Source organism: Suncus etruscus, chromosome 5 (genome assembly GCF_024139225.1).
Source record: "Suncus etruscus isolate mSunEtr1 chromosome 5, mSunEtr1.pri.cur, whole genome shotgun sequence".
Lineage (NCBI taxonomy): Eukaryota > Metazoa > Chordata > Mammalia > Eulipotyphla > Soricidae > Suncus > Suncus etruscus.
In genome coordinates this window covers 135501897-135528704 of record NC_064852.1, presented here as the reverse complement: position 1 = coordinate 135528704, position 26808 = coordinate 135501897, and the positions used below count along the sequence as shown (strand labels likewise).

The window sequence follows — 26808 nt, the reverse complement described above, 5'->3', positions numbered from 1 at the left end:
ACTCAGGAACTTCTTCTGATTCTGTGCTCAGGAGTCACTCTTTGGTGATGCTTGGGAGTAGGAAGAGGACTATATGCAGTGCAGGTGATTAGACTGGGGAATCAGCCACTTGGAATGCATAGACCTTAACTCCTGTACTATCTCTCTGGTTCTAAGCACATATTTTAAAACTGAAATCTCCTCCTGGTAGTTTGATTTTTCTGCATGATGTGCAGTTATTTCTCATACTTGACTTAGCAAAATTTTAAGAGTTAAGCTTATTTTCCTAGGTAGAATATGTTCTTTTTTTTTTTTTTTTTTTCTTCAGTTTTTTTTGGTGAAGAACATAATTGCATCGCATTGGGAGAAGAGCTTCCTTGGGAATGTAAGGGCTCATGTCTGAAATACTTTGTTGTTCTCTCTTCACAGAGATGCTAATTTGGTCATGTTAGAATTTTGAAGGCATTATTACATTGGCTTCCAATTCTAGAGAACTGTGAAGTCATTTATGAGGATGTTACTGAGCATTTGTTAAATTTGACCTGGTTTTGAAAAATTTAGTCTTTGGCTTGTGTTCTAAATCTTACACGCTTTTTGTTTTTGTTTTGGCTTTTGGGCAACACCTGGTGGTGCTCAGGTAACCTTTAAAAAAAATTTTTTTTTTGCCATACCCAATGGTGCTAAGGGCTTACTCCTGTCTTTGCACTCAGACATTACTTACTCCTGGTGACACTTGGGGGACCATATAGGATGCTGGGGATCAAACCCAGATTGGCTGCTTGCAAGGCATGCACCTTATCTTATGTACTTTCTCCATCCCTTATTTCGTCTTTTAAATTGTTTTGTCCTTATTCCCTAAATGTATTTGAAAAGGTAGCATTTTACTCTTGTTTGATAGACTTGAAAATATTTTATTAGTGAAATTCAGACAATATACATAGTTTTTTTTTTTTTGTTTGTTTTTGGGCCACACCAAGTGATGCTCCGGAGTAATGCCTGGCTATGCACTCAGAAATTGCTCCTGGCTTGGGGGACCATATGGAATGCCAGGGGATCGAACTGATATCTGTCCTAGGTTAGCTTGTGCAAGGCAAACTCCTTACTGATTGTGCCACTGCTTCAGCCTCATTATACATAGAAGTTTTGATTTCTACATATATTGTCTGTTCCTTTATAGTTTTTTCCTTCTATTGTCTTGATTGAGGCATATTTATTAAGTAGGAGCTACTTGTGTGTGGGTGCCGAGGGGGAGTAAGAGGGATAGGTACTGCTTTGGCTGGAATGGGGAAATGGTAATAATAGACTTTCATTTAAAGGGTTCATAATATTAGCTAGATCTTTGTTGATAAAAAATACGACTTCAGTGTATTGCCAATCTTATTTTAAAAAACTGTATAAATATTTAATAGCTTTAATATCTAAGCTGTCTATAGCTTCTATAAGATGTTCTGAGGTGTCTGAATATAGAAAGTGAGAGATATCTTTTTTGGTATGTCGATTTTTACTTAATCTCCTTATTTCTCTGGATTTACAGTGTCTTTAGCTGTTTAAGTTCCTTTAGAGACTTAATCTAAAATCTCTGTGGGATGAAGTGACTGCATTACATTTGGGCAGCTGCCTAAGACAAGGCTCTGCCATTTCAACCCTAACATATATTTAAACTTGTTTTTCTGTCAACCAGGATTCTTTTATCTTTCTTTTTTTTTTTTTTTGGTTTTTGGGCCACACCCTGTGACACTCAGGGGTTACTTCTGGCTATGCGCTCAGAAGTTGCTCCTGGCTTCTTGGGGGACCATATGGGACTCCGGGGGATCGAACTGTGGTCCGTCTTAGGCTAGCGCAGGCAAGGCAGGCACCTTACCTCCAGCGCCACCGCCCGGCCCCTCTTTTTTCTTTCTATTGAGATGCTGTGCTATTAATACTGTTAATAATGGTTTTCTTTTATTTTTGTTTTTGAAGTAAAAAATAGGCTTTATTTGGAGATACTGCGGAAGTAGAGGGAGAGAATAAGAAACAGAGGGTCATGAGTAATGTGTCGAGAGTGTCGAGAGAGAGTGAAGGCTTCTCTAGAGTTAGTGAGAGCCCTGGTATATAGTCCAGCATGGAAATGTGAAAGTTCACATCTCAGGATGGGTGATATGGGCAACCTGGTCAGGCAACACATGTGCCAATACTGGTTTCTCATGCACATAGTTTCAGTACCACACTTATCACCAGTGGACCCACCTCCCTTTTTCTCCTAAGATACCCCAACACTCCAACCTCTGAAACTCCTCTCCCAGCTTAATTGTTTAGATTAATTCTCCCATTACGGGATTTTATTTTTTGGACCTTTGTTGCTACCTTGCTTGTATTTTTAAGCCCCACATATGATAGAGATGATTTTGTATTTATCTCTTACAAATGATTTCACTCAGCATGATATCCTCCAGTTCCATCTATTTTGCTTGATTTTATTCTTTCTTAGAGCTATGTGGTATTCCATCATGTATATATACCACAACTTCTTGATCCATTTATCTGTTAAGATTCTTTTTCATTATTCACTGTTCTACAAACCTGTGATAATCTAAGACTACTGTTTATAGGTATCTTAAAGGAGTAGAGATTAGTGAAAGTATTTAATCATATTAATTGTGTTTTGTAGCCTCTACTGAACTTGCTTTTGGGTACAGTAAGCTAGCTAAATTGAAAAAGTTAGAGGATTAGTTTCTACAATAATGATTTACCTCTAAGGCATCCACTGCAAGTGGGGGCTCTCAGTGTTACCTTCAAACCAGCTGACTTTATGTTTACCCCAAAATTTGATAATGCAACTCCATAAATTCTCTGTGTGTGTGTGTGTGTGTGTATATATATATATATATATATATATATACTTCCTGGTTTTTGGGTCACACCTGGCAGCACTCAGGGGTTACTCCTGGCTTTATGCTCAGAAATTGCTCCTGGCAGGCTCGGGGGACCATATCGGATGCCGGGATTTGAACCACCGTTCTTCTGCGCCTAAGGCAAACGCTTTACTGCTGTGTTATGTCTCCGGCCCTGTGTATATAGTTGTTTATTGCAGCAAAAGAGGGATATAAATTAAAACCAAAGAAAGGTGTATTGGATGATCTGGGAGAATTCTAAATATAAAGTTTCCAAAATATATTATGTCCCAACATTGTTATATGGTACTACATATGGAGTATTGCGATTGAAGGGAGTTAACTGGGGCACCTTTGTCCAGAGTTTTTATTAGATTTAATTATGTGAATGACTTACATGGTTGATAGAAACTAAACGCAATCCCTAGTCCCTTTGCTCAAATGTAGGATGATAGAGATTTCAGAGCTTTGTCATTTTATCACTTAGTTACTCTTTATTGCACAACCTGCCCTAATCATTAGTCATCTTGTAAATTTACTCGATCTGAAGATAACCCTGAGTCACAGTGCTGGCAAAATCTACCAGGTAGGTTTGAGGAACCAGTCATAAATAAAAATATATTTCTAGGGCCGGAGAGATGACAGGGAGGTAGGGCATTTGCCTTGCATGCAGAAGGACGGTGGTTTGAATCCCGGTATCCCATATGGTCCCCCTGGGCCTGCCAGAAGCAATTTCTGAGCATGGAGTGAGGAGTAACTTCTGAGTGCTACTGGATGTGCCCCCACTTCCCCCCAAAAATGTTTCTATTGCTGGAGAAATTTCTAGTGTTTAGAAGTTCTCTCTTAAGAATCTAAACAAGCCAGGCCGTCTGGTGAGTGCGAGGCAAACAGGAGGTCAGCTATTGAGGAGGATAGTGTAGGCTAGTGAGAGTCATTGGTGTTGAATTGTATGCCTGAAACCCATTAATTAATAACTTTGTAAGTTCACAGTGACTAAATTAAAAAAAAAAAAAAGTAAGCAAAGAAACCAAACAATCAAACAAACCAGACCTTACTTTGGGTGAAGGCCAACATTTTTTTCTTTTGTTTCATGGTAAGAAGGTAACTGAACACTGCCAACTGTCCCATTTTACATGCATGTACATTTAAAATTTATCACCTTTTAGTCTCATTTATTTTTAGGGGTGTGTTGAAATAATAGAATTTAAAAAATAATATTTTTCTGTAGTGCTTTTGGACCACACTTGACCATGTTCAGGGCTTTTTCCTGATAGCTTTGCTATCAGGACCAGGTGCAGTGGGAAGGGGATCAAACCTAGGTTGGTTGCCTGCAAAGCAAGCACCTTACCTGCTATGCTATCTCTCTGGTTCTAGATTATGTTAATTGAAGACATTTTCATAAAGGTCTTTTGGCTTCTACTTTAAGTTGATCTTATGAAGAGTTTTGAACAGTGATTACCAAGTGAGTTCTTACAGTCCAATTTAGTTTGATTTGATAGATTCACTTTATTTTTACTTTATAAAGTATAGCATGTGGATGTCAGTGCCTGATTGAAAGGAAGTAAAATCAGTCGAGCAATTAAACATTAACAAGGTGGGGGGCAATTATGCTAAAGTTATGTAAATAGTTTTAGATTATGTATAAGTAATTATAATTTCAGAGTAGTTGACAGGGCAAAAAATTGGATTGCTTATTCATTTGAGGCTTAATTTTGATTTGTTTTATTTATAAAGGTTATAATGGTTGTCTCATTTTGAACCTCCATTTAATTTCTCGTTTGAAGGTTATTACATGATGTAGATAAGTAAATTGTACCTTCTTAACGGCACTGCAATCTTAAGAATTTGAATTTCCCTCATATTTTAAACTAAAATGTCTTACTGCCTTATTTTTTCCTTTGTTTTTTATTTGGGCCACACCTAACAGTGCTCTTGGCTCTGTGTTCAGGAATCCTTTTTAGTTGGCTTGGGTACCATATTTTTGCCAGGATTGACCCCGAGTTTGGCTGCATGCAAGACAAACTCTACCTTCTGTAATATATCTCTCTGGCCCTATCTTACTATTTTTTATTTTAAAAACTGTATTATTATTATTATTATTAATTATCATTATTTTGGTTTTGGGGCCACACCAGGCAGTACCTGGGATTAAGGAATCACTCCTGATCGACTTGGGAATGGGGAGGAACCATATGGGACTCTCAAGATTTAACATTGATTTCATGCATGCAAGGCATATGTCCAACCTGCTGTTCTATTTCTGGCCTCTCTTTTTATGTTTCTTTTTTTTTGAGTCACACCCGGTGGTGCTCATGGGTTACTCCTGGCCCTGTGCTCAGCAATCTCTCCTGGCAGTCTCGGGGGAACCATATAGGATCCTGGGATTCAAACCACTACCCGTCCTGGATTGGCTGTGTGCAAGGCAAATGCCCTACCGCTGTGCTATCTCTTTGGCCCCTCTTTTTATTTATGTTTTAAATAGTTGTGTTTTTTTTTTTTTTTTTTGTAAGAATTTAAGTGGATTTTTTTGTCTGTTTTTATTTTGAGCCACAGCAAGCTATGCTCAGGGCTTACTCTTAGCTCTGTGCTGAGGGATCATTCCAGGCAGGCTCAGGAAACCAAATGGGGAATTGGGGGTTGTGAATAAGTGCAAGGCAAAGGCTCTGACCCTGATTTAAGAGTTTTTTTTGTGTGTGCTTTTGTTTATTTCCTAAAGGTTAGTTTTGAAAACAAAACACTTTTTTATTTTTGGTTTTTGGGCCACAAACACCCGGCAACGCTCAGGGGTTACTCCTGGCTCTACGCTCAGAAATCGCTCCTGGCAGGCTCGAGGGACCATATGGGATGCCGGGATTTGAACCACTGTCCTCCTGCATGCAAGGCAAATGCTTTATATCCATGTTATCTCTCCGGCCCCAGAAAACAAAACACTTTTTAAACTGAGTGTTCCATTTAAAATTAGCCTTATTTTATAAATTTATTATATCTTGATTGTATATTATTATTAAATTAAAATATCACTACATTTTGATTTTCTTACTGTGCTGTTGAATCAGTTTGCTAGTGTTTTATTCAGAATTTCTGCATCTGATATTCATCTTAGATATTGGTCAGTAGTTTTCTCATATCTTTTTATGTTTGTGTAGTGTTGACCTTGTAAATGGGTATTTATTGAACTAGACATGTTCTCACAGCTTATCTTAAACTACATGAGACTTTTTAATGCATTACTGCTTTGTGTTTCTCATGTAAATTAAGTTTCTCCCGTATGGAACTGTTCTTTGCATATAAACATGGAAAAAATGTGAAAGTAGCACTCTTTAGTGTATATCCTTAATGCATGCCAGCTATCACTTACATTATTGTTAAAATGAACTGCATCATTGTGGTTAGTGATTTATTATTTTTTTGGTTTTGGGGCACCACTCGGTGGTGCTCAGGACTTAATCCTGGCTCTGTAATCAGGGATCACACCTGGTAGTCTTGGGGTGCTAGGGATTGAACCTGGGTTGAGTATGTTGTGCAAGACAAGCACCCTACTCACTATACTATTGCTCTGGCCTTGGGTTAGTGATAGTTAAAAAAAAAGTTGGGGGGCTGGAGTGATAGCACAATGGTAAGGCGTTTGCCTTGCACATGGGCAAAACAGGACAGACCCTGGTTCAAATGTCGGCATCCCATAAGGGGCCCTGAGCCTGCCAGGAGTCACTTCTGAGCTCAGAGCCAGGAGTAACCCCTGAGTGCCGCCAGATGTGACCCAAAAACTGGAAAAAAAAGTTGGAAACAAATCTAATCTAGTCATTTGGATTTTATGATGTGGATAGAGAGAAGTTATTGACTATTTTTAAGAAAGGGATACTAAAACAAAAGTGTTAAGTTTGGAAGATGAATTCAGTAGATTTCCTTGAATCTTATTGGCAATCTTTTTTGTTTGTTTTGGGGGGGGGACCACACCTGGCAATGTTCAGGAGTTATCTCTGGTCTGTGCTCATAATTTATTCCTGGCAGGCTCAAAGAACTCTATGGGGTGCCAGGTCAGCTGTGTGCAAGGTCCTACCCGCTATGCTATTGCTTTGACCTTATTAGCAATCTTTAAAGGTGCAGTCTTTTTTTTTTTTTCTTTTTTCTTTTAAGGATGTAGTCTTTTTTTTTTTTTTTTTTTTTTTTTTTTTTTTTTTGGTTTTTGGGTCACACCTGGCAGTGCTCAGGGGTTATTCCTGGCTCCAGGCTCAGAAATTGCTCCTGGCAGGCACAGGGGACCATATGGGGCGCCGGGATTCGAACCGATGACCTCCTGCATGAAAGGCAAACGCCTTACCTCCATGCTATCTCTCCGGCCCCAAGGATGTAGTCTTTTTTTTTTTTTTTTTTTTTTTTTTGTGGCTTTTGGGTCACACCCGGCAGTGCTCAGGGGTTACTCCTGGCTCCATGCTCAGAAATTGCTCCTGGCAGGCACAGGGGACCATATGGGACGCCGGGATTCGAACCGATGACCTTCTGCATGAAAGGCAAACGCCTTACCTCCATGCTATCTCTCCGGCCCCAAGGATGTAGTCTTAACTGGAAATAAACTATTTCAAATTTCTAAAAATGGAAACATTTGCAATTTGAAAATAAATTGCACTCTTTTTTTTTTTTTCCCTCTTATCACTAGTTTTTGACCACAGCTAGTGGTGCTCTGTGGTTACTCCTGGCTCTGTGCTCAGAAATTACTTCTGACAAACTCGGGGGACCATCTGGGATGCCTGGATTGAATTCTGACTGGCTGTGTGTAGTCAAAACTGTCTATTTGCTTTGCTATTACTCCAGCCCTTGCTCATTTTTTTCTTAAAATGAATGTATATAGTTAATCATTATAGTCTTTAGAATAAGAGCTTTGATGTAAAATACAGTAAGACGGTATTGGTAACTAACTTTTAAAAAATATACTTTTACAGGACAAAGTATATTTAGTCCGGCTAATATTGGTCAGCCACGAAAGACGACGCTATCTCCTGCCCAACTGGATCCTTTTTATACTCAAGGAGATGCTCTGACTTCAGAAGATCACCTGGATGACACTTGGGTCACTGTGTTTGGGTAAAGTTCATGGATTATCTACATGAAGAAAAGTTAATTCCTTCCTCAACGTTTTATAATTAGTATTGTCAAGTATACAAAACATTTTGAAAGAATTCAAACTAAAAACATCATATGCCCATCATGGGGATTTAACAGTTAAAAATTTCCTACATTTATCTATTCAATGTATTCTTCCATTAATTTTTTTTCATTTTGTTTGTACATTCCTTTTTTTTTTTTTTTTTTTTTGGGTCACACCTGGCAGTGCTCAGGGGTTACTCCTGGTTCTACACTCAGAAATCACCCCTGGGATTCCGGGATTCGAACCACCGTCCTTCTGCATGCAAGGCAAACAAATGCCTTACCTCCATGCTATCTCTCCAGCCTGTTTGTACATTTCTGAGGAAGTTGCAGATAGATACTTATGTCTACCTAAATGTTCTTTCTTCTTCAAAACTTTTTTTTTCTCGTGGGACAGTGGGAATGGAAGCATAACTTCCAAGTTTGACAGGGTTCATAGGCCTCCTCTGGTGATAATCTGAACAGATGGATTCATGCTAGGAATAGTTGATACTGTTCTACTCAACACCTTAGGGCTATATCTGGTGTGTTGCAGGGGCCATAATGTGTTAACTGGGATCCCTATTCTGCAAGATGTGCACTTCGATCTCTCTGCTATGCCCCTTACTCCTGTTGTTTTGGATTCTTAACATTTTTCATCTATGTTTACCTCTTCTGAAAGTTTTTTTTGGCGCGGGGGAGGCACATTTAATTAGTCCTCGGGTTGCTTCTGGCTTTGTTCTCAGGAATTACTCCTGGTGGGCTTGAGGATTCATATGGGATTTTGCTCTTTAATTGCTAAAAATAAGTAACACAGGGGCAGGAGCGGTGGTGCAAGTGGTAAGGCGTCTGCCTTGTACGCGCTAACCTAGGATGGACCATAGTTTGATCCCCTGGCATCCCAAATGGTCTCCCTAGCCAGGGGCGATTCTGAGTGCTGCATAGTCAGGAGTAATCCCTGAGTGTCACCGGAAGTGGCCCAAAAACCAAACAAAAATTGTAACGTAAGTTTTAACTAGTTATAATATTGTTCTACTAATGTCCTGTATTTTCCCCCTTAGGATCCAATTCAGTATCACTGCAATACCTGTCAAATTGATTTAGTCCTCTTTTTTGTAGTTTTTTTTTTAATAGAAATGTAATTGACATAATTTGAATTTTAGTTATGTAATTTAATGATTCTATTTTGTTACATTGTGAAACTTTCTATAGAACTGTTAACTCTGTTACATAGTTACAAATTCTTTTCTTGGGCCTGGAGAGATAGCACAGCGTTGTTTGCCTTGCAAGCAGCCGATCCAGGACCAAAGGTGGTTGGTTCGAATCCTGGTGTCCCATATGGTCCCCCGTGCCGGCCAGGAGCTATTTCTGAGCAGACAGCCAGGAGTAACCCCTGAGCACCGCCAGGTGTGGCCCAAAAACCAAAAAAAAAAACCCACAGAAAAACCAAATTCTTTTCTTGCAATGAAAACTTTTTTTGTTAATAATAATTTTTTTATTCAAGCACTATGGTTACAGAAACGTTCCTAGTTGAGTTTCTTTCATCTAATGAACACCACCCTTCACCAGCATAATTTTTTCTTGCCACCAATGTTCCCCATTTCCCTGGCAATGAGAACTTGCAGCACCAGGGGCTACTCCTGGCCCTATGCTCAGCAATCGCCCCCGGCAGGCTCAGGGGACCGTAAGGGATGCTGGAATTCGAACCACCATCCTTCTGGATGCAAGGCAAACGTCTTACCTCCATGCTATCTCTTCGGCCCCCTGCAATGAGAACTTTTTAAGGTCTACTTTTTTTAGAAACTTTCAAGTATCCTATCTTTAGCTATACTGTGATTTACCCTAAAAGGAAAAAATTTTACTTTACAATATTTGTGTGATCATTGATATTTGAATTTCTTAACTTTTTTGGGGAGGAGACCTTTCCAGTTGTGCTCAGTGCTTTCTCCTGATTTTGAGCTTAGGGTTCATTCTGGGCAGATTCTGGGAACATAGGGAATTGAACTGTAGTTGACCATGTATATAGTGAATATTCTATTCCCTCTACTATAACTTTGGCCCCAATATTTGTATTTCCTTTTTTTTTTTTGTTTTTTGTTTTTTTTGGTTTTTGGGCCACACCCTGTGATGCTCAGGGGTTACTCCTGGCTATGCGCTCAGAAGTTGCTCCTGGCTTCTTGGGGGACCATATGGGACGCCGGGGGATCGAACCGCGGTCCGTGCGCAGGCAAGGCAGGCACCTTAGCTCCAGCGCCACCGCCCGGCCCCAATATTTGTATTTCTTATGGAAACTGACCATTGTACTTTATTTTCCCTCCAGGTTTCCTCAGGCATCTGCTTCGTATATATTACTGCAATTTGCACAATATGGGAATATCTTAAAACATGTGGTAAGGCTTAATTTAAATTTTATTTTTGTTTGATTCATTGCTTATGGATCACTTGGCCATTCTCTGTGCTTGCTTCTGGCTTTATCTCAGGTGTCATTCTTGTTTGTGGTAATATTATGTGGTGTTTGGGATCAAAATAGGGTTGTCTGCATGAAAATGCCTTAAACCCTGTGCTATCTCTCTGGCCCATTAAGAGATATTGAGGGGCCAAAGTAATGGCTCAGTGGGAGGGTGTTTGCCTTGCATATGGCTGACCCAGGATGGACTATGGTTTGATTCCTGGTGTACTATATAGTCCCCCAAACCAGGAGCAACCTCTGAGCGTCACTGGGTGTGGCCCAAAATTAAAAAAAAAAAAAGAGAGAGAAATAGTGATAATGATTTCTAAAGTCTTGTGATGGGGAAGAGTGTGCTGGTTACTGTATATATGTGAGTATAAGCCGGGTACCCCCCAATTTTACCTTAAAAATTGGGAAAACTTGGGGCCAGAGAGATAGCATGGAGGTAGGGTGTTTGCCTTGCATGCAGAAGGACTGTGGTTCGAATCCTGGCATCCCATATGGTCCCTCGAGCTTTCCAGGAGCAATTTATGGGCATAGAGCGCCCAGAGCTCTACTGAGCGCCCAGAGCAGCCCTGAGCGCTGCTGGGTGTGACTCAAAAACAAACAACAACAACAAAAAAAAAATTGGGAAAACTTAGTGGTTCATATATAAGCCAAGGTGGAAAATGCAGCAGCCACTATAAACTTGAAAAATAAAAATATGGGCCTGGAGAGATAGCACAGCGGCGTTTGCCTTGCAAGCAGCCGATCCAGGACGAAAGGTGTTTGGTTCGAATCCCGGTGTCCCATATGGTCCCCCGTGCCTGCCAGGAGCTATTTCTGAGCAGACAGCCAGGAGTAACCCCTGAGCCACCGCCGGGTGTAGCCCAAAAACAAACAAACAAAATATATATATACATATATATATGTATATATATATATACCCAAAACAATTGCAATAATTGAGAATCAGTAAATAAATACATCATTACATTTATAATACATGATTGTTTGATATACTGTATACCATTAACATACCACATTAACCAATAGTATTCAGTGGCAACTTTAATAAAGTGAATAAATCATTTAAGACAGTAAAGCATTGTAAATAAATGGTTTAAAATCCTCAATTCTTATACTCCAAAACCCCTGATTATGAGGATTCAGGATTTATAAACATTTATTTACATGACTTTACTGCTTTAAATGAGTTTTTCACTTAATTAAATGTGCCATTGAATATTGTGGGTTAAATAGTTAAGTAGTGTACAGTTCAGTTTAACCGCAACTTGTAGACTGAGCTAAAATGAAGCACAGCCCCCTCCAGCGGACGGCAGAAGATGACTGGAGAATATGTGCAATTGATTCGGTGTGCATGCACTGAATCAAATAACCTGTAAAACCTGAGTATAAGCCAAGTTCGAGGTTTTGGGCACAAATTTTGTGCTGTAAAAACTTGGCTTATACTCAAGAATATATGGTATATTTCATGGTGCTTAGGGGCTTCTCCTGGCTTTCTGTTTGGATATTGTTTTCAGTGATATTTATTTGCTGGTTGAATTTGTCTATTTTTCCTATCAGTATTTTTTGTTTTCCTTGTTAATTATTTTGTTCGTTTGTTTGTTTTTGTTCTTTTTGGGTCACATCCATCAGTGCTCAGGGATTACTCCTGGTTCTATGCTTAGAAATCGCTCCTGGCAGACTTGGAGGGTGGGGTTGGGGGACCATATGGGATGCCGGGATTAGAACCAACATCCTTCTGCATGCAAGGCAAATGCCCTACCTCCATGCTATCCCTCCAGCTCCACCTTGTTAATTCTTTTAAAGACTGTTTTGGAGTCTGGAAGACTGGAAGTTGTTTGGTATTTGATAGGGATAAAGAAAAATGCAAGAGAGGCTTTTTAGGCTTTCTTAAATTGTATATAATCTCTTTAAAAAGATATTTAAAAATGTTATATTACTGTTTTACAATCTGACCTTTATTGGTCATAAAGGGGAAGGAAGAAATTGATACAGAGTTCTTGGGCCTATTTAAAAATTTTATTTTTATGAATGGGGCGATAGGATGGCATTAGGGAAGGTTTGGAACAAATCTGGTGGTAGTCAGGTCTTAAATTTAACTCTGTTCTTAGGCCCCCTTAAAAAATAGTTTTAAGCATGCAAAGAACTTTTAAAATAATGTTACTTGCACAAGTCATAGATAACTTTTTCTATTAATAGAGAATGCTGTGACTTAACTTCTGTATCAGTTCAACTTGATGAAGATAATTACAAAATTTTCTTAGCGGGGCCGGGCGGTGGCGCTGGAGGTAAGGTGCCTGCCTTGCCTGCGCTAGCCTAGGACGGACCGCGGTTTGATCCCCCGGCGTCCCATATGGTCCCCCAAGAAGCCAGGAGCAACTTCTGAGCGCATAGCCAGGAGTAACCCCTGAGCGTCACAGGGTGTGGCCCAAAAACCAAAAAAAAATTTTTTTTCTTAGCAATTGTTGATCTGAGTTTGTTTATTTTTCTTTTCGGGCCACACTGGACAATGCTCAGGAATCACTCTTGCTAGGGCTTGGAAGATCATAATGTGATCATAAGATCACATAAAAGAATTTAATTATGATCATAAGATCATAATGCTGGGGATTGAACCCAATTAGGCCTTGAGCAAGGCAAGCTCCCTCCCTACTGTACTATTGTTCTGGCTTTAGTTTTTGTTGTTGTTGTTTCTGTTTGCTTGTTTTGTGTTTTGGGCCACACATGGCTGTGCTCAGGATTTACTCCTGGCTCTGTAATCTGGCATCACTTCAGGACTAGGGGACTATATAGGGTGCTGGAAATCTAATTTAGGTCAGCTATATGCAAGTCAAGAACCCTACCCAATATACTATTTTTCCAGTCCCCAAATGTGAGCTTTATGTAAGAAGTAGTTACTTTATTATCAGGCTATTGGCACCTCTGCATATTCTTTATATTAGAGAATTGAGATCTAGAAATTATTGAAATTAGGACTATTGTGATAGTACAGTGGTTAAGTTTCTTGCCTTGCACTTGGTTAACCAAGGGTGGAGGAATTTGTTCCCTGGTGTTCTATATGACCCCGCAAGTCTTGCCTGTAGTGATGCCTGTGCACAAAGCCAAGAGTAAAACCTGAGCACTGCTAGGTGTAGTCCAAAAACCAGAAAAAAAAAAAAAAAAAAAGAAATGGTTTTTAATAGTTGATCAAATTTTTGTTGAATTTAGTTAACTGTTTTATATAGAGCACCAGATGAAAAGTGAAAATATACTTATCTTGTGTCTGTTTTCTAGTAGAATTTGTTGAGTTTAGATTTTATATATATTAATTCAAGGTAATTTCATTCTTTGCAGATGTCGAACACAGGGAATTGGATGCATATTCGTTATCAATCTAAGTTGCAGGCCCGTAAAGCTTTAAGTAAAGATGGGAGGATTTTTGGAGAGTCCATTATGATTGGTGTAAAACCATGTATAGACAAAGTAAGTAAACTACTAAGCAAAGTAGGTTACTCTATATGAAAAGCACAATGTTGTAAAGGTTGTATTGGACTTTACTGTCTTTTTTGTTAACTGATAATGAAGCACTCATAGGAAAACAAAATCACTCATAAGACTAGGATTTAGAGATAATCCATCTGGATCCCTTCATAGAGGGCCTAGAAACTTGGAAACCAGACCTACATGGAGTTTATGTTGAATTTTCTTGTTTGTTTGTTTATTTGTTTTTGGACCATATCTGGCGGTGCTCTAGTGCTCTTGCTCTATTCCTGGCAGGCTCAAGGGACCATATGGAATGCTCTTTTGTTTAGTAGTATGTTGGTCCCATCTCTTCACTTGGTGGATCTGATACCAACCCGAGTTTATTATGGTTACAGTTGTTTACTGTGAAATTGAATATATAGTTCTAAGTCAATTGAAAATATACATATTTTGTGGCTACTTGCCAGTCACTGTACTTGGTACGCTGTGCTTAGTGTGTGAATACACAGATTAATGCACAAATCAGACATGGCTCTTGTTCTCATATTCTAATGTTGTTATACATTTGTATAATTTAATTATCTTATGTGCTGTCACAAATATACACAGTCTACAGAATTTAGGGTTGCTGGTATAGATTGTAGTTGGACTCTGTTTCTCACATCCAAGTTTCCTCAACTTCCTTTTTAATCTTTGTTTTTTGGGAAGATTCTTTTTGGAGGGAGGCTTGGAGAGTTCTGAGTGGTGCTCCAGATGTCCTAGAACCTCTTTGGGGTTCTTTTTTTATTTTTTTTAAGTTTCTTTTTGTTTTTATTTTTTATTAATACCTTTATTTAAACATCTTGATTACAAATATGATTGTGATTAGGTTTCAGTCATTTAAAGAACAGCCCCCTGCACCAGTGCAACAGTCCCACCACCAATGTCCCAAATCTCTCTCCATCCCATCCCACCCCACCTCCACCTGTACTCTAGACAGGTTTTCCAGTCCCCTCATTCATTCACATGGTTTTGGTAGTTCTCAGTGTAGTTATTTCTATAACTGCACTCACCACTCTTTGTGGTGAGCTTCTTGAAGTAAGCTGGAAGTTCCAGCCCTCCTCTCATTGTCTCTGAGGATTGTTGCAATAAAGACTGTTATTTTTCTTAAAACCCATAGATGAGTAAGACTATTCTGCATCTCTCTCTCTCTCCCTCTGACTTATTTCACTCAGCATAATAGATTCCGTGTACATCCATGGATAGGAAAATTTCAGGACTTCATCTCTCCTGATGGCTGCATAATATTCCATTGTGTATATGTACCACAGTTTCTTTAGCCATTCATCTGTTGAAGGGCATCTTGGTTGTTTCCAATCCTGGCTATTGTGAATAGTGCTGCAATAAATTGAGGTGTGAGGAAGGGATTTTTGTATTGTATTCTTGTGTTCCTAGGGTATATCCCTAAGAGTGGAATAGCTGGGTCGAATGAAAGCTCAATTTCCAATTTTTGGAGGAATCTCCATACCGCTTTTCATAGAGGTTGGACTAGACAACATTCCCACCAGCAGTGGATAAGAGTTCCTTTCTCTCCACATCCCCGCCAGCACTGATTGTTCTCATTCTTTGTGATGTGTGCCAATCTCTGTGGTATGCGATGGTATCTCATCGTTGTGTTGATTTGCATCTCCCTGGTGATTAGTGATGAGGAGCATTTTTTCATGTGCCTTTTGGCCGTTTGTATTTCTTTTTTTTATCAAAGTGTCTGTTCATTTCTTCTCCCCATTGATGGATTAAAGACATTGATATCAGACCTGATACCATAAGGTATATAGAACAACACGTAGGTAAAACACTCCATGACATTGAGACTAAAGGCATCTTCAGGGAAGAAACTGCACTTTCCAAACAAGTGGAAGCAGAGATAAACAGATGGAAATATATTAAGCTGAGAAGCTTCTGCACCTCAAAAGAAATAGTGCCCAGGATACAAGAGTCACCCACCGAGTGGGAGAAACTATTCATCCAACACCCATCAGATAAGGGGCTAATATCCAAAATATACAGGGCACTGACAGAACTTTACAAGAAAAAAACATCTAATACCATCTTTGGGGTGCTTGTTCAGTTGGGCTGTAATTCAAGGATATAGTGCTGCAAAGACCCTGCAGTGCCAGAGGAATTTTAGCCACCTAAGTAATACTGGAGATTGTTGGAAGATTATTTTTTGAGTATTTGAGGATATTCGAGGTCACTGAAGTGAGATTTCTGACTGTGATGTCTTAAATGCTAATGAAGAAACCTACTTTTTCTTAGGTTGGAAATTATTTGACTAATTAATTAGGTCACATAATATATGCCTTGCTGGGTTAAGTTTTCTTTGAAAGTAGGATAGAGTGTTTAAAAACTGAGAAGTTCTTTCTCTTTTTTTCTCCAGAGTGTTATGGAAAATGGTGACCAGTGTACTCTGTCATCTCCATCTCTACCCTTTACACCACCAATAAAAACCTTAGGCACCCCAACTCAGTGTGGAAGCACTCCCAGGATCACCACCATGCGGCCTCTTGCTACAGCATACAAAGCTTCTACTAGTGACTATCAGGTATTTGAAGATTTTATAAAAAGAATATAGTTAATTTAAAGATGGAAGAAATAACATCGTGTATTTACTTTTTTTACTGACTTTTTATACTACAAAATGTTTCTTATTTATGTGATTTTGTTTGAAGCCATTGAACTAAATTTTTATCTAGTGGGGGGCTATATCCAATGGTGCTTGGGCTATTCCCAGCTTTAGAGAATAATAGTACTTGGGGGCAACATGGAATGCTGTGATTAAATTAGGCCTCTTGTATGCAGGGCATGCACTAAGCCCACTAAAATATATTTTTGGCTCTAAATTTAACATCCATTTTTTTTTTTTTTTAATTTTTGTTTTTTGGGTTAACCCGGCAGCGCTCAAGGGTTACACCTGGCTCTATGCTCAGAAATCCCTCCTGGCAGGCTCAGGGGACCATATGGGATGTTGGGATTCGAACCACTGTCCTTCTGCATATAAGGCAAATGCCTTGCCTCCATGCTATCGCTCCGGCCCCCTAAATTTAACATTCTTAAAGTTCCTATATTAAAAATTAGAATGTATGGGGCTGGGGAGATAGTACAATAGATAAAGTGCTTGCTTTGCACATGCCCGACCTAGTTTCTCATTGTCAAGTATTTAAACATTCTTCCATAGACTTCCTTTGTATATTCTACAGTCTTAGAATATAAGTTTATTATAGTCATTGAAAAATACAAATATTGTGACTTTTATTTATTTGTTAATGCCCTCTACTCAACTAATCAAGAACTGAACTTTGTGGGCCATAGGTAAAGGCTCTGGAAACTACATAAAACATTTATGCTTTTAATAGGGCAGGCAATAAAAACTAAGTACTTTTTGACATTTGGAGGCCTTTTTATTTTGTTTGTTTGTTTTGTTTTTTTGTTTTTGTTTTTGGGCCACACCCGTTTGGCGCTCAGGGGTTACTCCTGGCTATGTGCTCAGAAATTGCCCCTGGCTTGGGGGGACCATATGGGACGCCAGGGGATCGAACCGCGGTCCGTTCCTTGGCTAGCGCTTGTAAGGCAGACACCTTACCTCTAGCGCCACCTTCCCGGCCCCCTGGAGGCCTTTTTAGACCCTCTTTTCTGCTTTAGTTTTTTTTTTATTGTTTATTTTTTGTTTTACTGTCATTTAAAATCTTTTCTAGTTCCTTTTATTTTTATTTATTTTGTTTTACTGACAATCTCTTTATAGCTTTTCTGTTGTTTTGTTTCCAAATTTCTTTGGAGCCCATGTCATTTTCTTTGCCTATGCCATCATTCTTTGTTTTGTTTTGTTTTGGGGCCACACCTGGTAGCATTCAGGGTTACTCCTGGCTCTGCACTGAGAAATCACTCCTGGCAGCACAGGAGACCATATGGGATGCTGAGGATCAATCCTGGGTTGGCCATATGCGAGGCAAACACCTTACCTGCTGTGTTATCACTCTGGCCCTAAATTAGACCATTCTTAAAAGCATAAAGATTCTGTGAATCTGTATTTTAACTTTTAAATACATAATTTTCAGTGCTCAAAATCCATTTAGCATTTAAGATTTAAAAATTAGTAAGTCTTGAATTGATTAGTTTACTAAAGAAAATATGATATAACTTTTTTTTTTTTGAAACAGGTTGTTTCTGACAGACAGACGCCCAAAAAAGATGAAAGTCTCGTATCCAAAGCAATGGAGTACATGTTTGGCTGGTAGCAAAGTAGGCCCTAAGATGTTAGCTTCAAGGGAGGAGACTGCTACAAAAAGACTGTTAGCAGAGTGCTGCTGGTGTCCTTCGGTTAGTTCTATAACCACTTTTGGCAATATTGGATAACTATCTCATACTTCCTTTTATTCTTTAAGGATATAGCCTATTTGTAGCTCACACTTTTAAAAGATGCTTAAGATCCCCTTTAAAGAATAAAAACATCCCTGTAAATAGGATTTTGTGCTTTCTGTTTATAGTGCATGCATTAAGGACAAAACACTCAGAATTGATTACTTGAAATTATGTAATTGAGTTTGTGGTGAGAATTTGTGGTCTTCATGGGTTATTGGTTTGAATTTCCTGAAGGTTACCTACACCGCTACTTCTAAAAGGCACAAAGATTAACAAACTGAATTATGGTTTTTAAATTTATAGATAGTATTTAATATTTTAATTATTCTTGTTTATATGTACTATCATGAATTGTAGCTTAGAATTTGAAAACTAAAATTCTTAAAAATGTACTAAAGTCTCTTGATAATAAACCTTGTTATTTATATGTATGACTGTCTCAAGTGATTTACTGTAAAATCACTCCATGTGCCATGTTTCCAATTCCAGGTCAGTGAGTCTGAAGCAGAGTAGCTGCACGAATAATCCAAATCAAGCTGAGGGTGAAACATGTGGTCTAGCAAGATTTTACCTCGGGCAGTAAGGACAGAGCCAGTTCTGCCCAGGTTTAACATCTAAGACAATTTTTGTTTTGAGTTAAAACCAAGTTGTAAACAAATAGATATAAAGGAACCAGAGATAATATTTGTTTTGGCTAAAACAAAGTTTAACAGCTTAATTTTTGCTTTTATATTATTTATTTATTTATTTATTTATTTATTTATTTATTTATTTATTTATTTATTTTTGGCATTACCCATTCCTAATGGTGCTCAGAGGACTATATGAGATGCCAGACATCGAAGCCAGGTTTGCCACTTGCAAGGCAAATGCCCTTTCCACTGTGCCATTGCTCCAGTCCAAAACAGTCTCTATTGCTATTGGGATGATACATGGCCAGGTGGTAGGATGTTGGGAATCATCCTCAGCCTCCAGCCTGACAACTTCCCAACACCCACCCCAAACAACACAAAATATTTGCTTTTGTTTTGAGGGCCACACTCACCAATACTCAAGGGTTTCTTCTTGTTCTGCACTTAAATCACTCCTGGTGTTCCTGGGGAACCATATGGGATGCTGGGGATCAAATCTGGATGGGCTACATACAAGACAAACACCTTACCTGCTATACTATCTAGCATATATGTATATATTATATATAATATATATATATTATATATGTATAATATGTATCTGGGATTATTCCCAGGTGAAGTGGTATTTCTTCAACATACAGCTTCATATATTTTTCTCTGGTATTATTCATGTTTTTTTTTTTTTTTTTTTTAACTTGTTCCCAGAAGGCAGTTTTTGTTTTGCATTTATTCATGTTTTTGTAGTCTGGGGTCTCCATGTTGTTGCCAGGGTTTAAACAGGGTTGGCTGAGTGCAAGGCTAGTGTCTAGCCCCCTGTATTATCTTTGTAGCCCCAGTACCTTTATATTTTGCCATATGCAAACCATTTTAAAATAAGTTTTTAAATGTCACTATTCTGTTTTATGACTTTTTTGTTCATTTGTTTTTGGGTTACACCCGGTGGCACTCAGTTTACTCCTGGCTCTGCAATCAGAAATCACTCCTGGCAGGCTTGGAACCAAATGGGATGCCAGGTCTCAAACCTGGGTCTGGTCCCGGTTGGCTGCGTGTAAGGCAAACGCCCTACTGCTGTGTTATCTCTGCAGCCCCAAAAGTCACTATTCTATTTTATGGGCACATCTTTTTAGAATGCTTTGGGTATAGGGTAACATTTTGTTCCTTATTCTATACTTTTTGTAACAACTTGGCATTTCTACAGTTTTGTTGTTTGTTAAGTAAAATTAGTTATTCTGACCTTGAAAGTAGCATAGTTCAAATAGCATAGCAAATTCAAGATAAATTTTCCAACTGCACATGCCTGCATTGTGATAATCTTGTCTCTTATTTTTAATTTTTTAAATCCTGATGTAATGAACACATAACTAAGTTTGAGATATATTATTGCTTTGATACATTTATATGATTCCTCACCTTTTTAAAAACAGTGCAAGTCAAATATAAATGCAAGAGGCTTAGTAACTAGTTCTACTCCGAAGAACTGAGTTCCTAAGAAATATAAAATATATCCCTATTTTTAGAGCACAAGAATTCAATATTTCATATGTTATATATAAAGATTACTCTGACAGAATTCATTCATGCAGTACTTTCTTTAGTATAACTTCATATCAGAAAACTAAGTCTCCAGGAGAAGTTGTCTGTGATTGTTAAAAAGCCTATCAAGGGCTTCTATACAGTGTGCAACATTATTTTCTTTATAAATATGTATTAAGGATAAGGGAAGACAGAAGACTACCTCAATACATACCAAGGTGAAATATTATCTCAATTAAAAAACTGCCATTTCACACAAGAGCCAGTAATAATCACATTGGCAAACATAATTTAAACGAAAGAATGATTGTAGGGGCCAGAGCAGGTAGGGTATCTGCCTTGCATGAGTCCAACTGCATTTTGATTCAGGATATTCCATGTCTCCTTGTGCACCATTTGGGTAATTGTGGAGTGCAGAACCCTTCGCAATGCTGGATGTGGCCCAAACACAAATAATAATCATAATAATAATGATGATGATCACAAGTGAAACATTGAGTTAAAAAAAAGGCTTGCATGTACATGAGACTAGGATAGAGTGGATTTAACACAACACTTAAGGTTGAAATACAGACAAGGCATTTGCATGCAGTCATAATCAGATCACCTGTATCATATATGATCCATTGTAAGGAGCGATCCTGAGCAAGCAGGCAGGCATAAGCCCTGAGCATAAAAATAGCAAACTTGAGATTCCTAGAGAACCCAAAATAGTTCTGAAAGCTGAGCAAAGATTAAATATTTATCATACTATTTTAGTATGAATGTATTCCATGATAACCACAGAGGCCTAGGAGATGGAACAAGGTTTTTCTCAAGAATTCCAGCTAATAAATAAAATCAGGAATGTTTCAAAGCTTAAAGAAGTACAGACATTTAAATTCATTCTAAATGGTAGTAATAAAAAGCCAGAATAAAACCAGTGAAGAGATAGTCCAATGAGATGGAGTCTGTTTTGTTCAATGGCCACAGAGCACTGTCACAAAGGAACCCCATGTTCTACCCTACTATCCCCTCCAGTAATTGCCACAAACAAAAAGTACCCCCCTACACGTAAATGTTCATACTATATTGTCATCTATTGAGAATTGGAACATGAGGCTGGATAGTTAGAAAAGGAATGAAGATACTTGCTCTGCATGCAGCCAACTCCAATTTGATTTTTGGCTTTACATACGGTTCCCAACCATAGCCAGTAGTCATTACTGAGCCAACTATTGTTTCTGACTACTGCCACTATGATTCAAAGACCCCCACCAAAGACTTGAATGATGTCCTTAAAAAAACAATACCCCCTTATCTTGGCTAAATTGGACACAAAATAACAGCTTTGAACTTCCATGATAATGTCAGGATTCTTCTCATATGCCTAGTGACAAACCTAAGTATCATTATATGACAACCAGAACATTGTAAACTAAAGTTCTTTTTTTTTTTTTTCTTTTTGGCTTTTGTTTTTTTGTTTTTTTGGGTCACACCCAGCGGCTCTCAGCATTTATTCCTGGCTCTGTGCTCAGAAATTGCTCCTGGCAGGCATGGGGGAACCATGTAGGATGCTGGGATTTGAACCACTGTCCATCCTGGATTGGCTGCATGCAAAGCAAATGCTCTACCGCTGTGCTATATCTCTCTGGCCCCTGTAAACTAAAGTTCTTAAAAGGAAAAGAAAAATGTCTTAGAGACAAACTAGTGAGTGGGAGCAAAACTGGGGACATTCTTTGGTGGAATGAAGTGGACACTAGTGAAGGGACTGACCTTAGAACATTGTATGCCTGAAACTTAACCATGAATAACTACATCATGGTACCTCAAAAAAACAAAAACAAACAACAACCCCCATATCTGTTAAATAAATGGTGTTGGTGAGATTGGATGATCATATGCCAAAGAATAAAATTCAACTGTTATAACACACTTTAAAAACACTCAAAATGGATTAAATTCTAAATGTAAGCTCTGAAAATAGACTAAAGAGATTGTGTCAAAGTACACAGCAAAGGACATAGTAATCAAAATGAAAAGGCAATCTGTGAAGTGGGAGGAATATTTTAAAATTATATTTGATAAAGGGTTAATATCCAAATAAGGAACCAACAACCAACACGACCACCAACACAACTCGGTATCAAAATAAAATCCAAATTATCTTAATATTAAAATGGGTAAAGAGGTATTTATTTTCTTTTAGAAGACACTTTATTTTTTTTATTTTTTGGGTAATTTCTGGCAATAGTGCTAGGGCTTGATTCTGGTTCTGCTGCTCCTGGCAGAGTTTGGGTGACCATATGTGATGCCAGGGATCAAACCAGATTGGCTCTGTTCAAAGCAAGCACATTATTTTCTGTAATGTCCTATCCAAAGAGATATTAAAAGAAGATATACAAGGTCTGGAGCAATAGCACAGTGGGTAGGGCATTTGCCTTGCATACGACTAACCTAGGTTTGATCTTCGGCATCCTATATGGTCCCTGAGCCTGCCTGGAGTAATTTAAAGTGTGTTATAACAGTTGAGCACAGAGCCAGGAGTAACCCCTAAGCACTTGCCAGGTATATGGCCCCTAAAATGACAAAACAAGGGGCTGGAGAGATAGCATAGTGGTAGGGCATTTGCATTGCATGCGGCCGACCTGGGAGGGACCCTGTTAGATTCCCAGAATCCCATATGGTCCCCCATCCTGCCAGGGCCAATATCTGAGTGCAGAGCCAGGAATAACCCCTGAGCATTGCTGGTATGACCCAACAACCAACCAACAACAAATCAATCAAGTTTAAAAAAATAACAAAACAAACCGAAAAAGAGAAACAGATTGTCTAAAGACATAAAAATGGTAATTGCATCTCTAAGCAAGAGGAAAGTGGACAATTAAGGACCTAAACTCCTCTCTGAAAGCTGGAAGTTTCGGTATGGGGAGTGTCATGGCTTCATGCTGAAAGCTTTTGGCCATGTTTAGGGGAAGATGTGGGCTCCAGCTGCCCCCAAAAGTCTTCTCTCTCCTTCCTCCCAGACTCCAGAGCTATCCCTGGCCACCTGCCCATGGTGCCACCGAGGTGGGTACCAGGGAGGAGTTTAAAGGGGACCCCAGGCCTTCCCCAAACCCCACCCTGTACAAGAGGGGTAGGCTTGAGGAAGTTGCTGGCAACTTTACTTCCCACTAGTGCCCATTCTCAAACCGCCCCCCCCCCACATAAAGTTAATATAGATTAATAAGATATCATAGAGTGTAATCCACTTTGCATTATACAGAATGTAATATATCCTCCCTTTGAGTCACCACCTTTAGGCTCATTTATAGTCCTTTACCCACTCATCCCACTGCCTATTAACCCACATTTAACTCTTTTTACCAGCAGTTTCTTGGCTCCTCATTAGCAGATCATTATCCCTTAAGATAATTATCCCTTAAGAGAGCTGCCAAACAGCTCCCAAAGTGGAGAAATGGACTCTCAGACTGAGAAGAAACCAATACTCTGTTGCTATTGATCTACTTTCAGTGGTCTCCTTTCCTCCACCTTCCTTCATTGCGTTCATGTTCTGGCTACCTTATTCGGTTTCTGAGAAGTCCCCACTCAAAGATATTCCTTGATATGGGACCATTAGGAGCAGTTTTGAAGACTCCTAAAGGCCAACTCACATACCCAAGTCATGTCCCGGACTTAACACTCCCCCGACTATTTCCAAAGACATAAGAGGGACATACATGTATATCTCCCTTGAGTATCTTAGGTGTATTCCCTTAACAGCTATAACTCATCGAATATTCTTTTATATAGTGACAATTTCACCCATTGTTTTTTTTGTTTGTTTCTGTTTTTTTTTTTTTTTTGTGATCTGTTCAATAGGGAATTCTGTCAGAAGAGCCTCTCTGTTTAGAGTTCATGTTAGAGCCAAGTTACTGGGATTGTTGGACTTGTTCCCTTGGCCCCTTATGCACCAATAATATCTTGCGGCATTGTCCCCCTTTTGCATAGGCATATTAAAATGGGAAAATATTACATATGCAAACAAGTTCTTATCTAATAGAGATAGGAACACAAATTTTGTAATATAGTGGGGCCTTACACCCTGAACATGGTCATAATGACTTGGCTCAGGCCTCATAGGAACAGGCATTGCCCATACATCCCTGAACCATGGATACCATCTTCAGAAGCATCCACAATTTCAGGGGTCTCAAACTCAATTTACCTGGGGGTTGCAGGAGGCAAAGTCAGGGTGATCCTTGAGTGCAAAGTCAGTAGTAAGCCTTGAACATTAGGGAGTGTGACCCAAACAACTAAAACAAAACAAAACAAAACAAAAAAGATTCCTTAAGGGCAGGGCCACAAAATGTTGTATGGCTCGCGGACCGCGTTTGAGACCCCTGCAAATAAATTGTCTATAACATCACCAGGAAGCAAACCTCTACCAAAGAAGACCCTACCGCTGTCCTGGCATAGACTTACTCCAAAGAGGGTTCTCATGACAACCAGACGACTTAGTAACAGCAACAACCTGCTTACAGGGCAGGGCTTTCCACATTGCCTGCTAATGGTGAGGTGAAACTAGAGGACGCTCAACATCATCCTGACTTTGATGAAGAAGATGCACAGAAACCAGAATCTTTAACTACAGAAATCTGACATCAACAACAGCGAATCTGTGAAAAAATTTTACCAGGACCACAGAGAATGTCAGGGGTGGGACAGCCTAAAATGCCTGAAGCCCTGAGCTGGTCTTATGTCAGAAAATTTCAGGGGTAAGGTTTCTTTGTATTTAGGCCAAGGCTTTTTCCCTTCTATTGCCTCATATTTTGCTGGGCCTATTCAAACAACAATGGCCATCCACACAGTTTTTATTGTATTGTTTTTTACTCTCATTCTTTTAAAAAATAAAAGCTTACTAAACTTTCTGCTAGTGCTTTAATGAGTTCATTGGTGATTGAATAATTTTCAAAAATATACTTGCCACTGAACATTTTCTTTCCTTTCTCTCCCATCTCTTTAGTTTTTATTTCAATTTTCTAATTTTTTTAATCATGTTGCTTTTGGTCTTCCTGAAATAATTATATTATGATCAGTTATGTCAACTATGTAATGCATTTTCATCAATAAATAAAAATATTAAAAAAAGAGGAAAATGTTAGTCAATCATGGTGTGATGTCATTTCACACCTGCTATGATGACATAAAAATATGACAGGTCCACAAAAATGTAGAGAAAAGTAAACCTTTTACACTGGTTATTAAAAAAGATTAGAACTACAATATGATCTTGCAATTTCAATTTTTTGGTAGATTTTCAATAGAAAAGAAGACAGCCAAGAAATACCCATAATTAATTCCCTTGTTCATTGTAGCATTAGTCCAGTAGTTAAAATATGGAAGGGAATTCCATGACCTGTCAATGAATGAATGAATAAAATGTGGAATATGTAATGGAACTTTATTCAGCTAAGAAAGGTTCTACCAATTGTGTCAATGCATGAACAGCAAGACAATACCTGCAACAGAAAAATACCGTATAATTTTATTTAATATATGAAGATAAAATAGTAAACTCATAGAAACAAGTAGAATGGTGGTTGCTAGGGTCAGAGAGGAAGGGAAGATGAGATGACTGTCAATGGATAAATTTTAGTTATTTGTGTTCTGGAGAGCTAACATACTATGTGGTGATTAAAACTAACTATCCTATTTTGTGTATTGGACATTCTTAGAAAACAGAAAAAAGAAAAAGAAAAATAGAAAGTGCTAACTGGTACTGGATATATTAACTGGCTTTCTTGTGATCATTACACAATGTATGTCAAACATCAAATTGCTACAATGAACACATAAATAAATTTCTGTGTCTGGGTAATGACAAGACAATTATTAATAATTTGTTACACATTGTGTATGAATTAAAATAGTAATTCTTGGGACCTTAGTGATAGTATAGCAGATAGGGCATTTGCCTTGCATGTGGCAGTCCCAGGTTCAATCCTGGCATTGATCATCTCCCAAGCACTTCCAGGAGTAATTCCTGAGTGCAGAGCCAGGACTAATCCTTGAGTGTCACCAGATGTGGATCCAAAACAAAAACACAAAAACAATAGTGCTAATCATGCCTCTAGTTTTGAGAGTGTTAAAAAGATTTTTTTTTGCTTTTGTTTCTGCTCCCCCATCTCCACCTTTTAACAATATATTTCTATATTTACAATATACTGCCTTACTATATTTACAATATTTGAACACTTGTTAGGTTCTTAGTTGTCAAGTAACTATATAATAATCATGCTTCTGTAGATAACTTTTTATTAATTTGGTGTTAAAAATCATCCTCTAAAGTGTGTAGATTATTATATATAGATATATATTTCTCTTTATCATTGAAAAG

The 26808-nt window shown here is 38.5% G+C and overlaps 1 protein-coding gene across 1 annotated transcript in view; it reads left to right on the top strand.

Annotated features, from left to right (window-relative positions):
• NUP35 (nucleoporin 35) overlaps positions 1-18629 on the top strand; it is a 45187-nt gene extending 26558 nt beyond the window's left edge. Inside the window, exons 5-9 of the mRNA XM_049773557.1 lie at positions 7787-7928; positions 10291-10360; positions 13759-13887; positions 16304-16468; positions 18081-18629. Of these exons, the coding sequence (XP_049629514.1) occupies positions 7787-7928; positions 10291-10360; positions 13759-13887; positions 16304-16468; positions 18081-18158 (584 nt within the window). The 3' untranslated portion in view covers positions 18159-18629. The remainder of the gene's footprint in view (positions 1-7786; positions 7929-10290; positions 10361-13758; positions 13888-16303; positions 16469-18080) is intronic.
• Positions 18630-26808: the final 8179 nt, after the last annotated feature.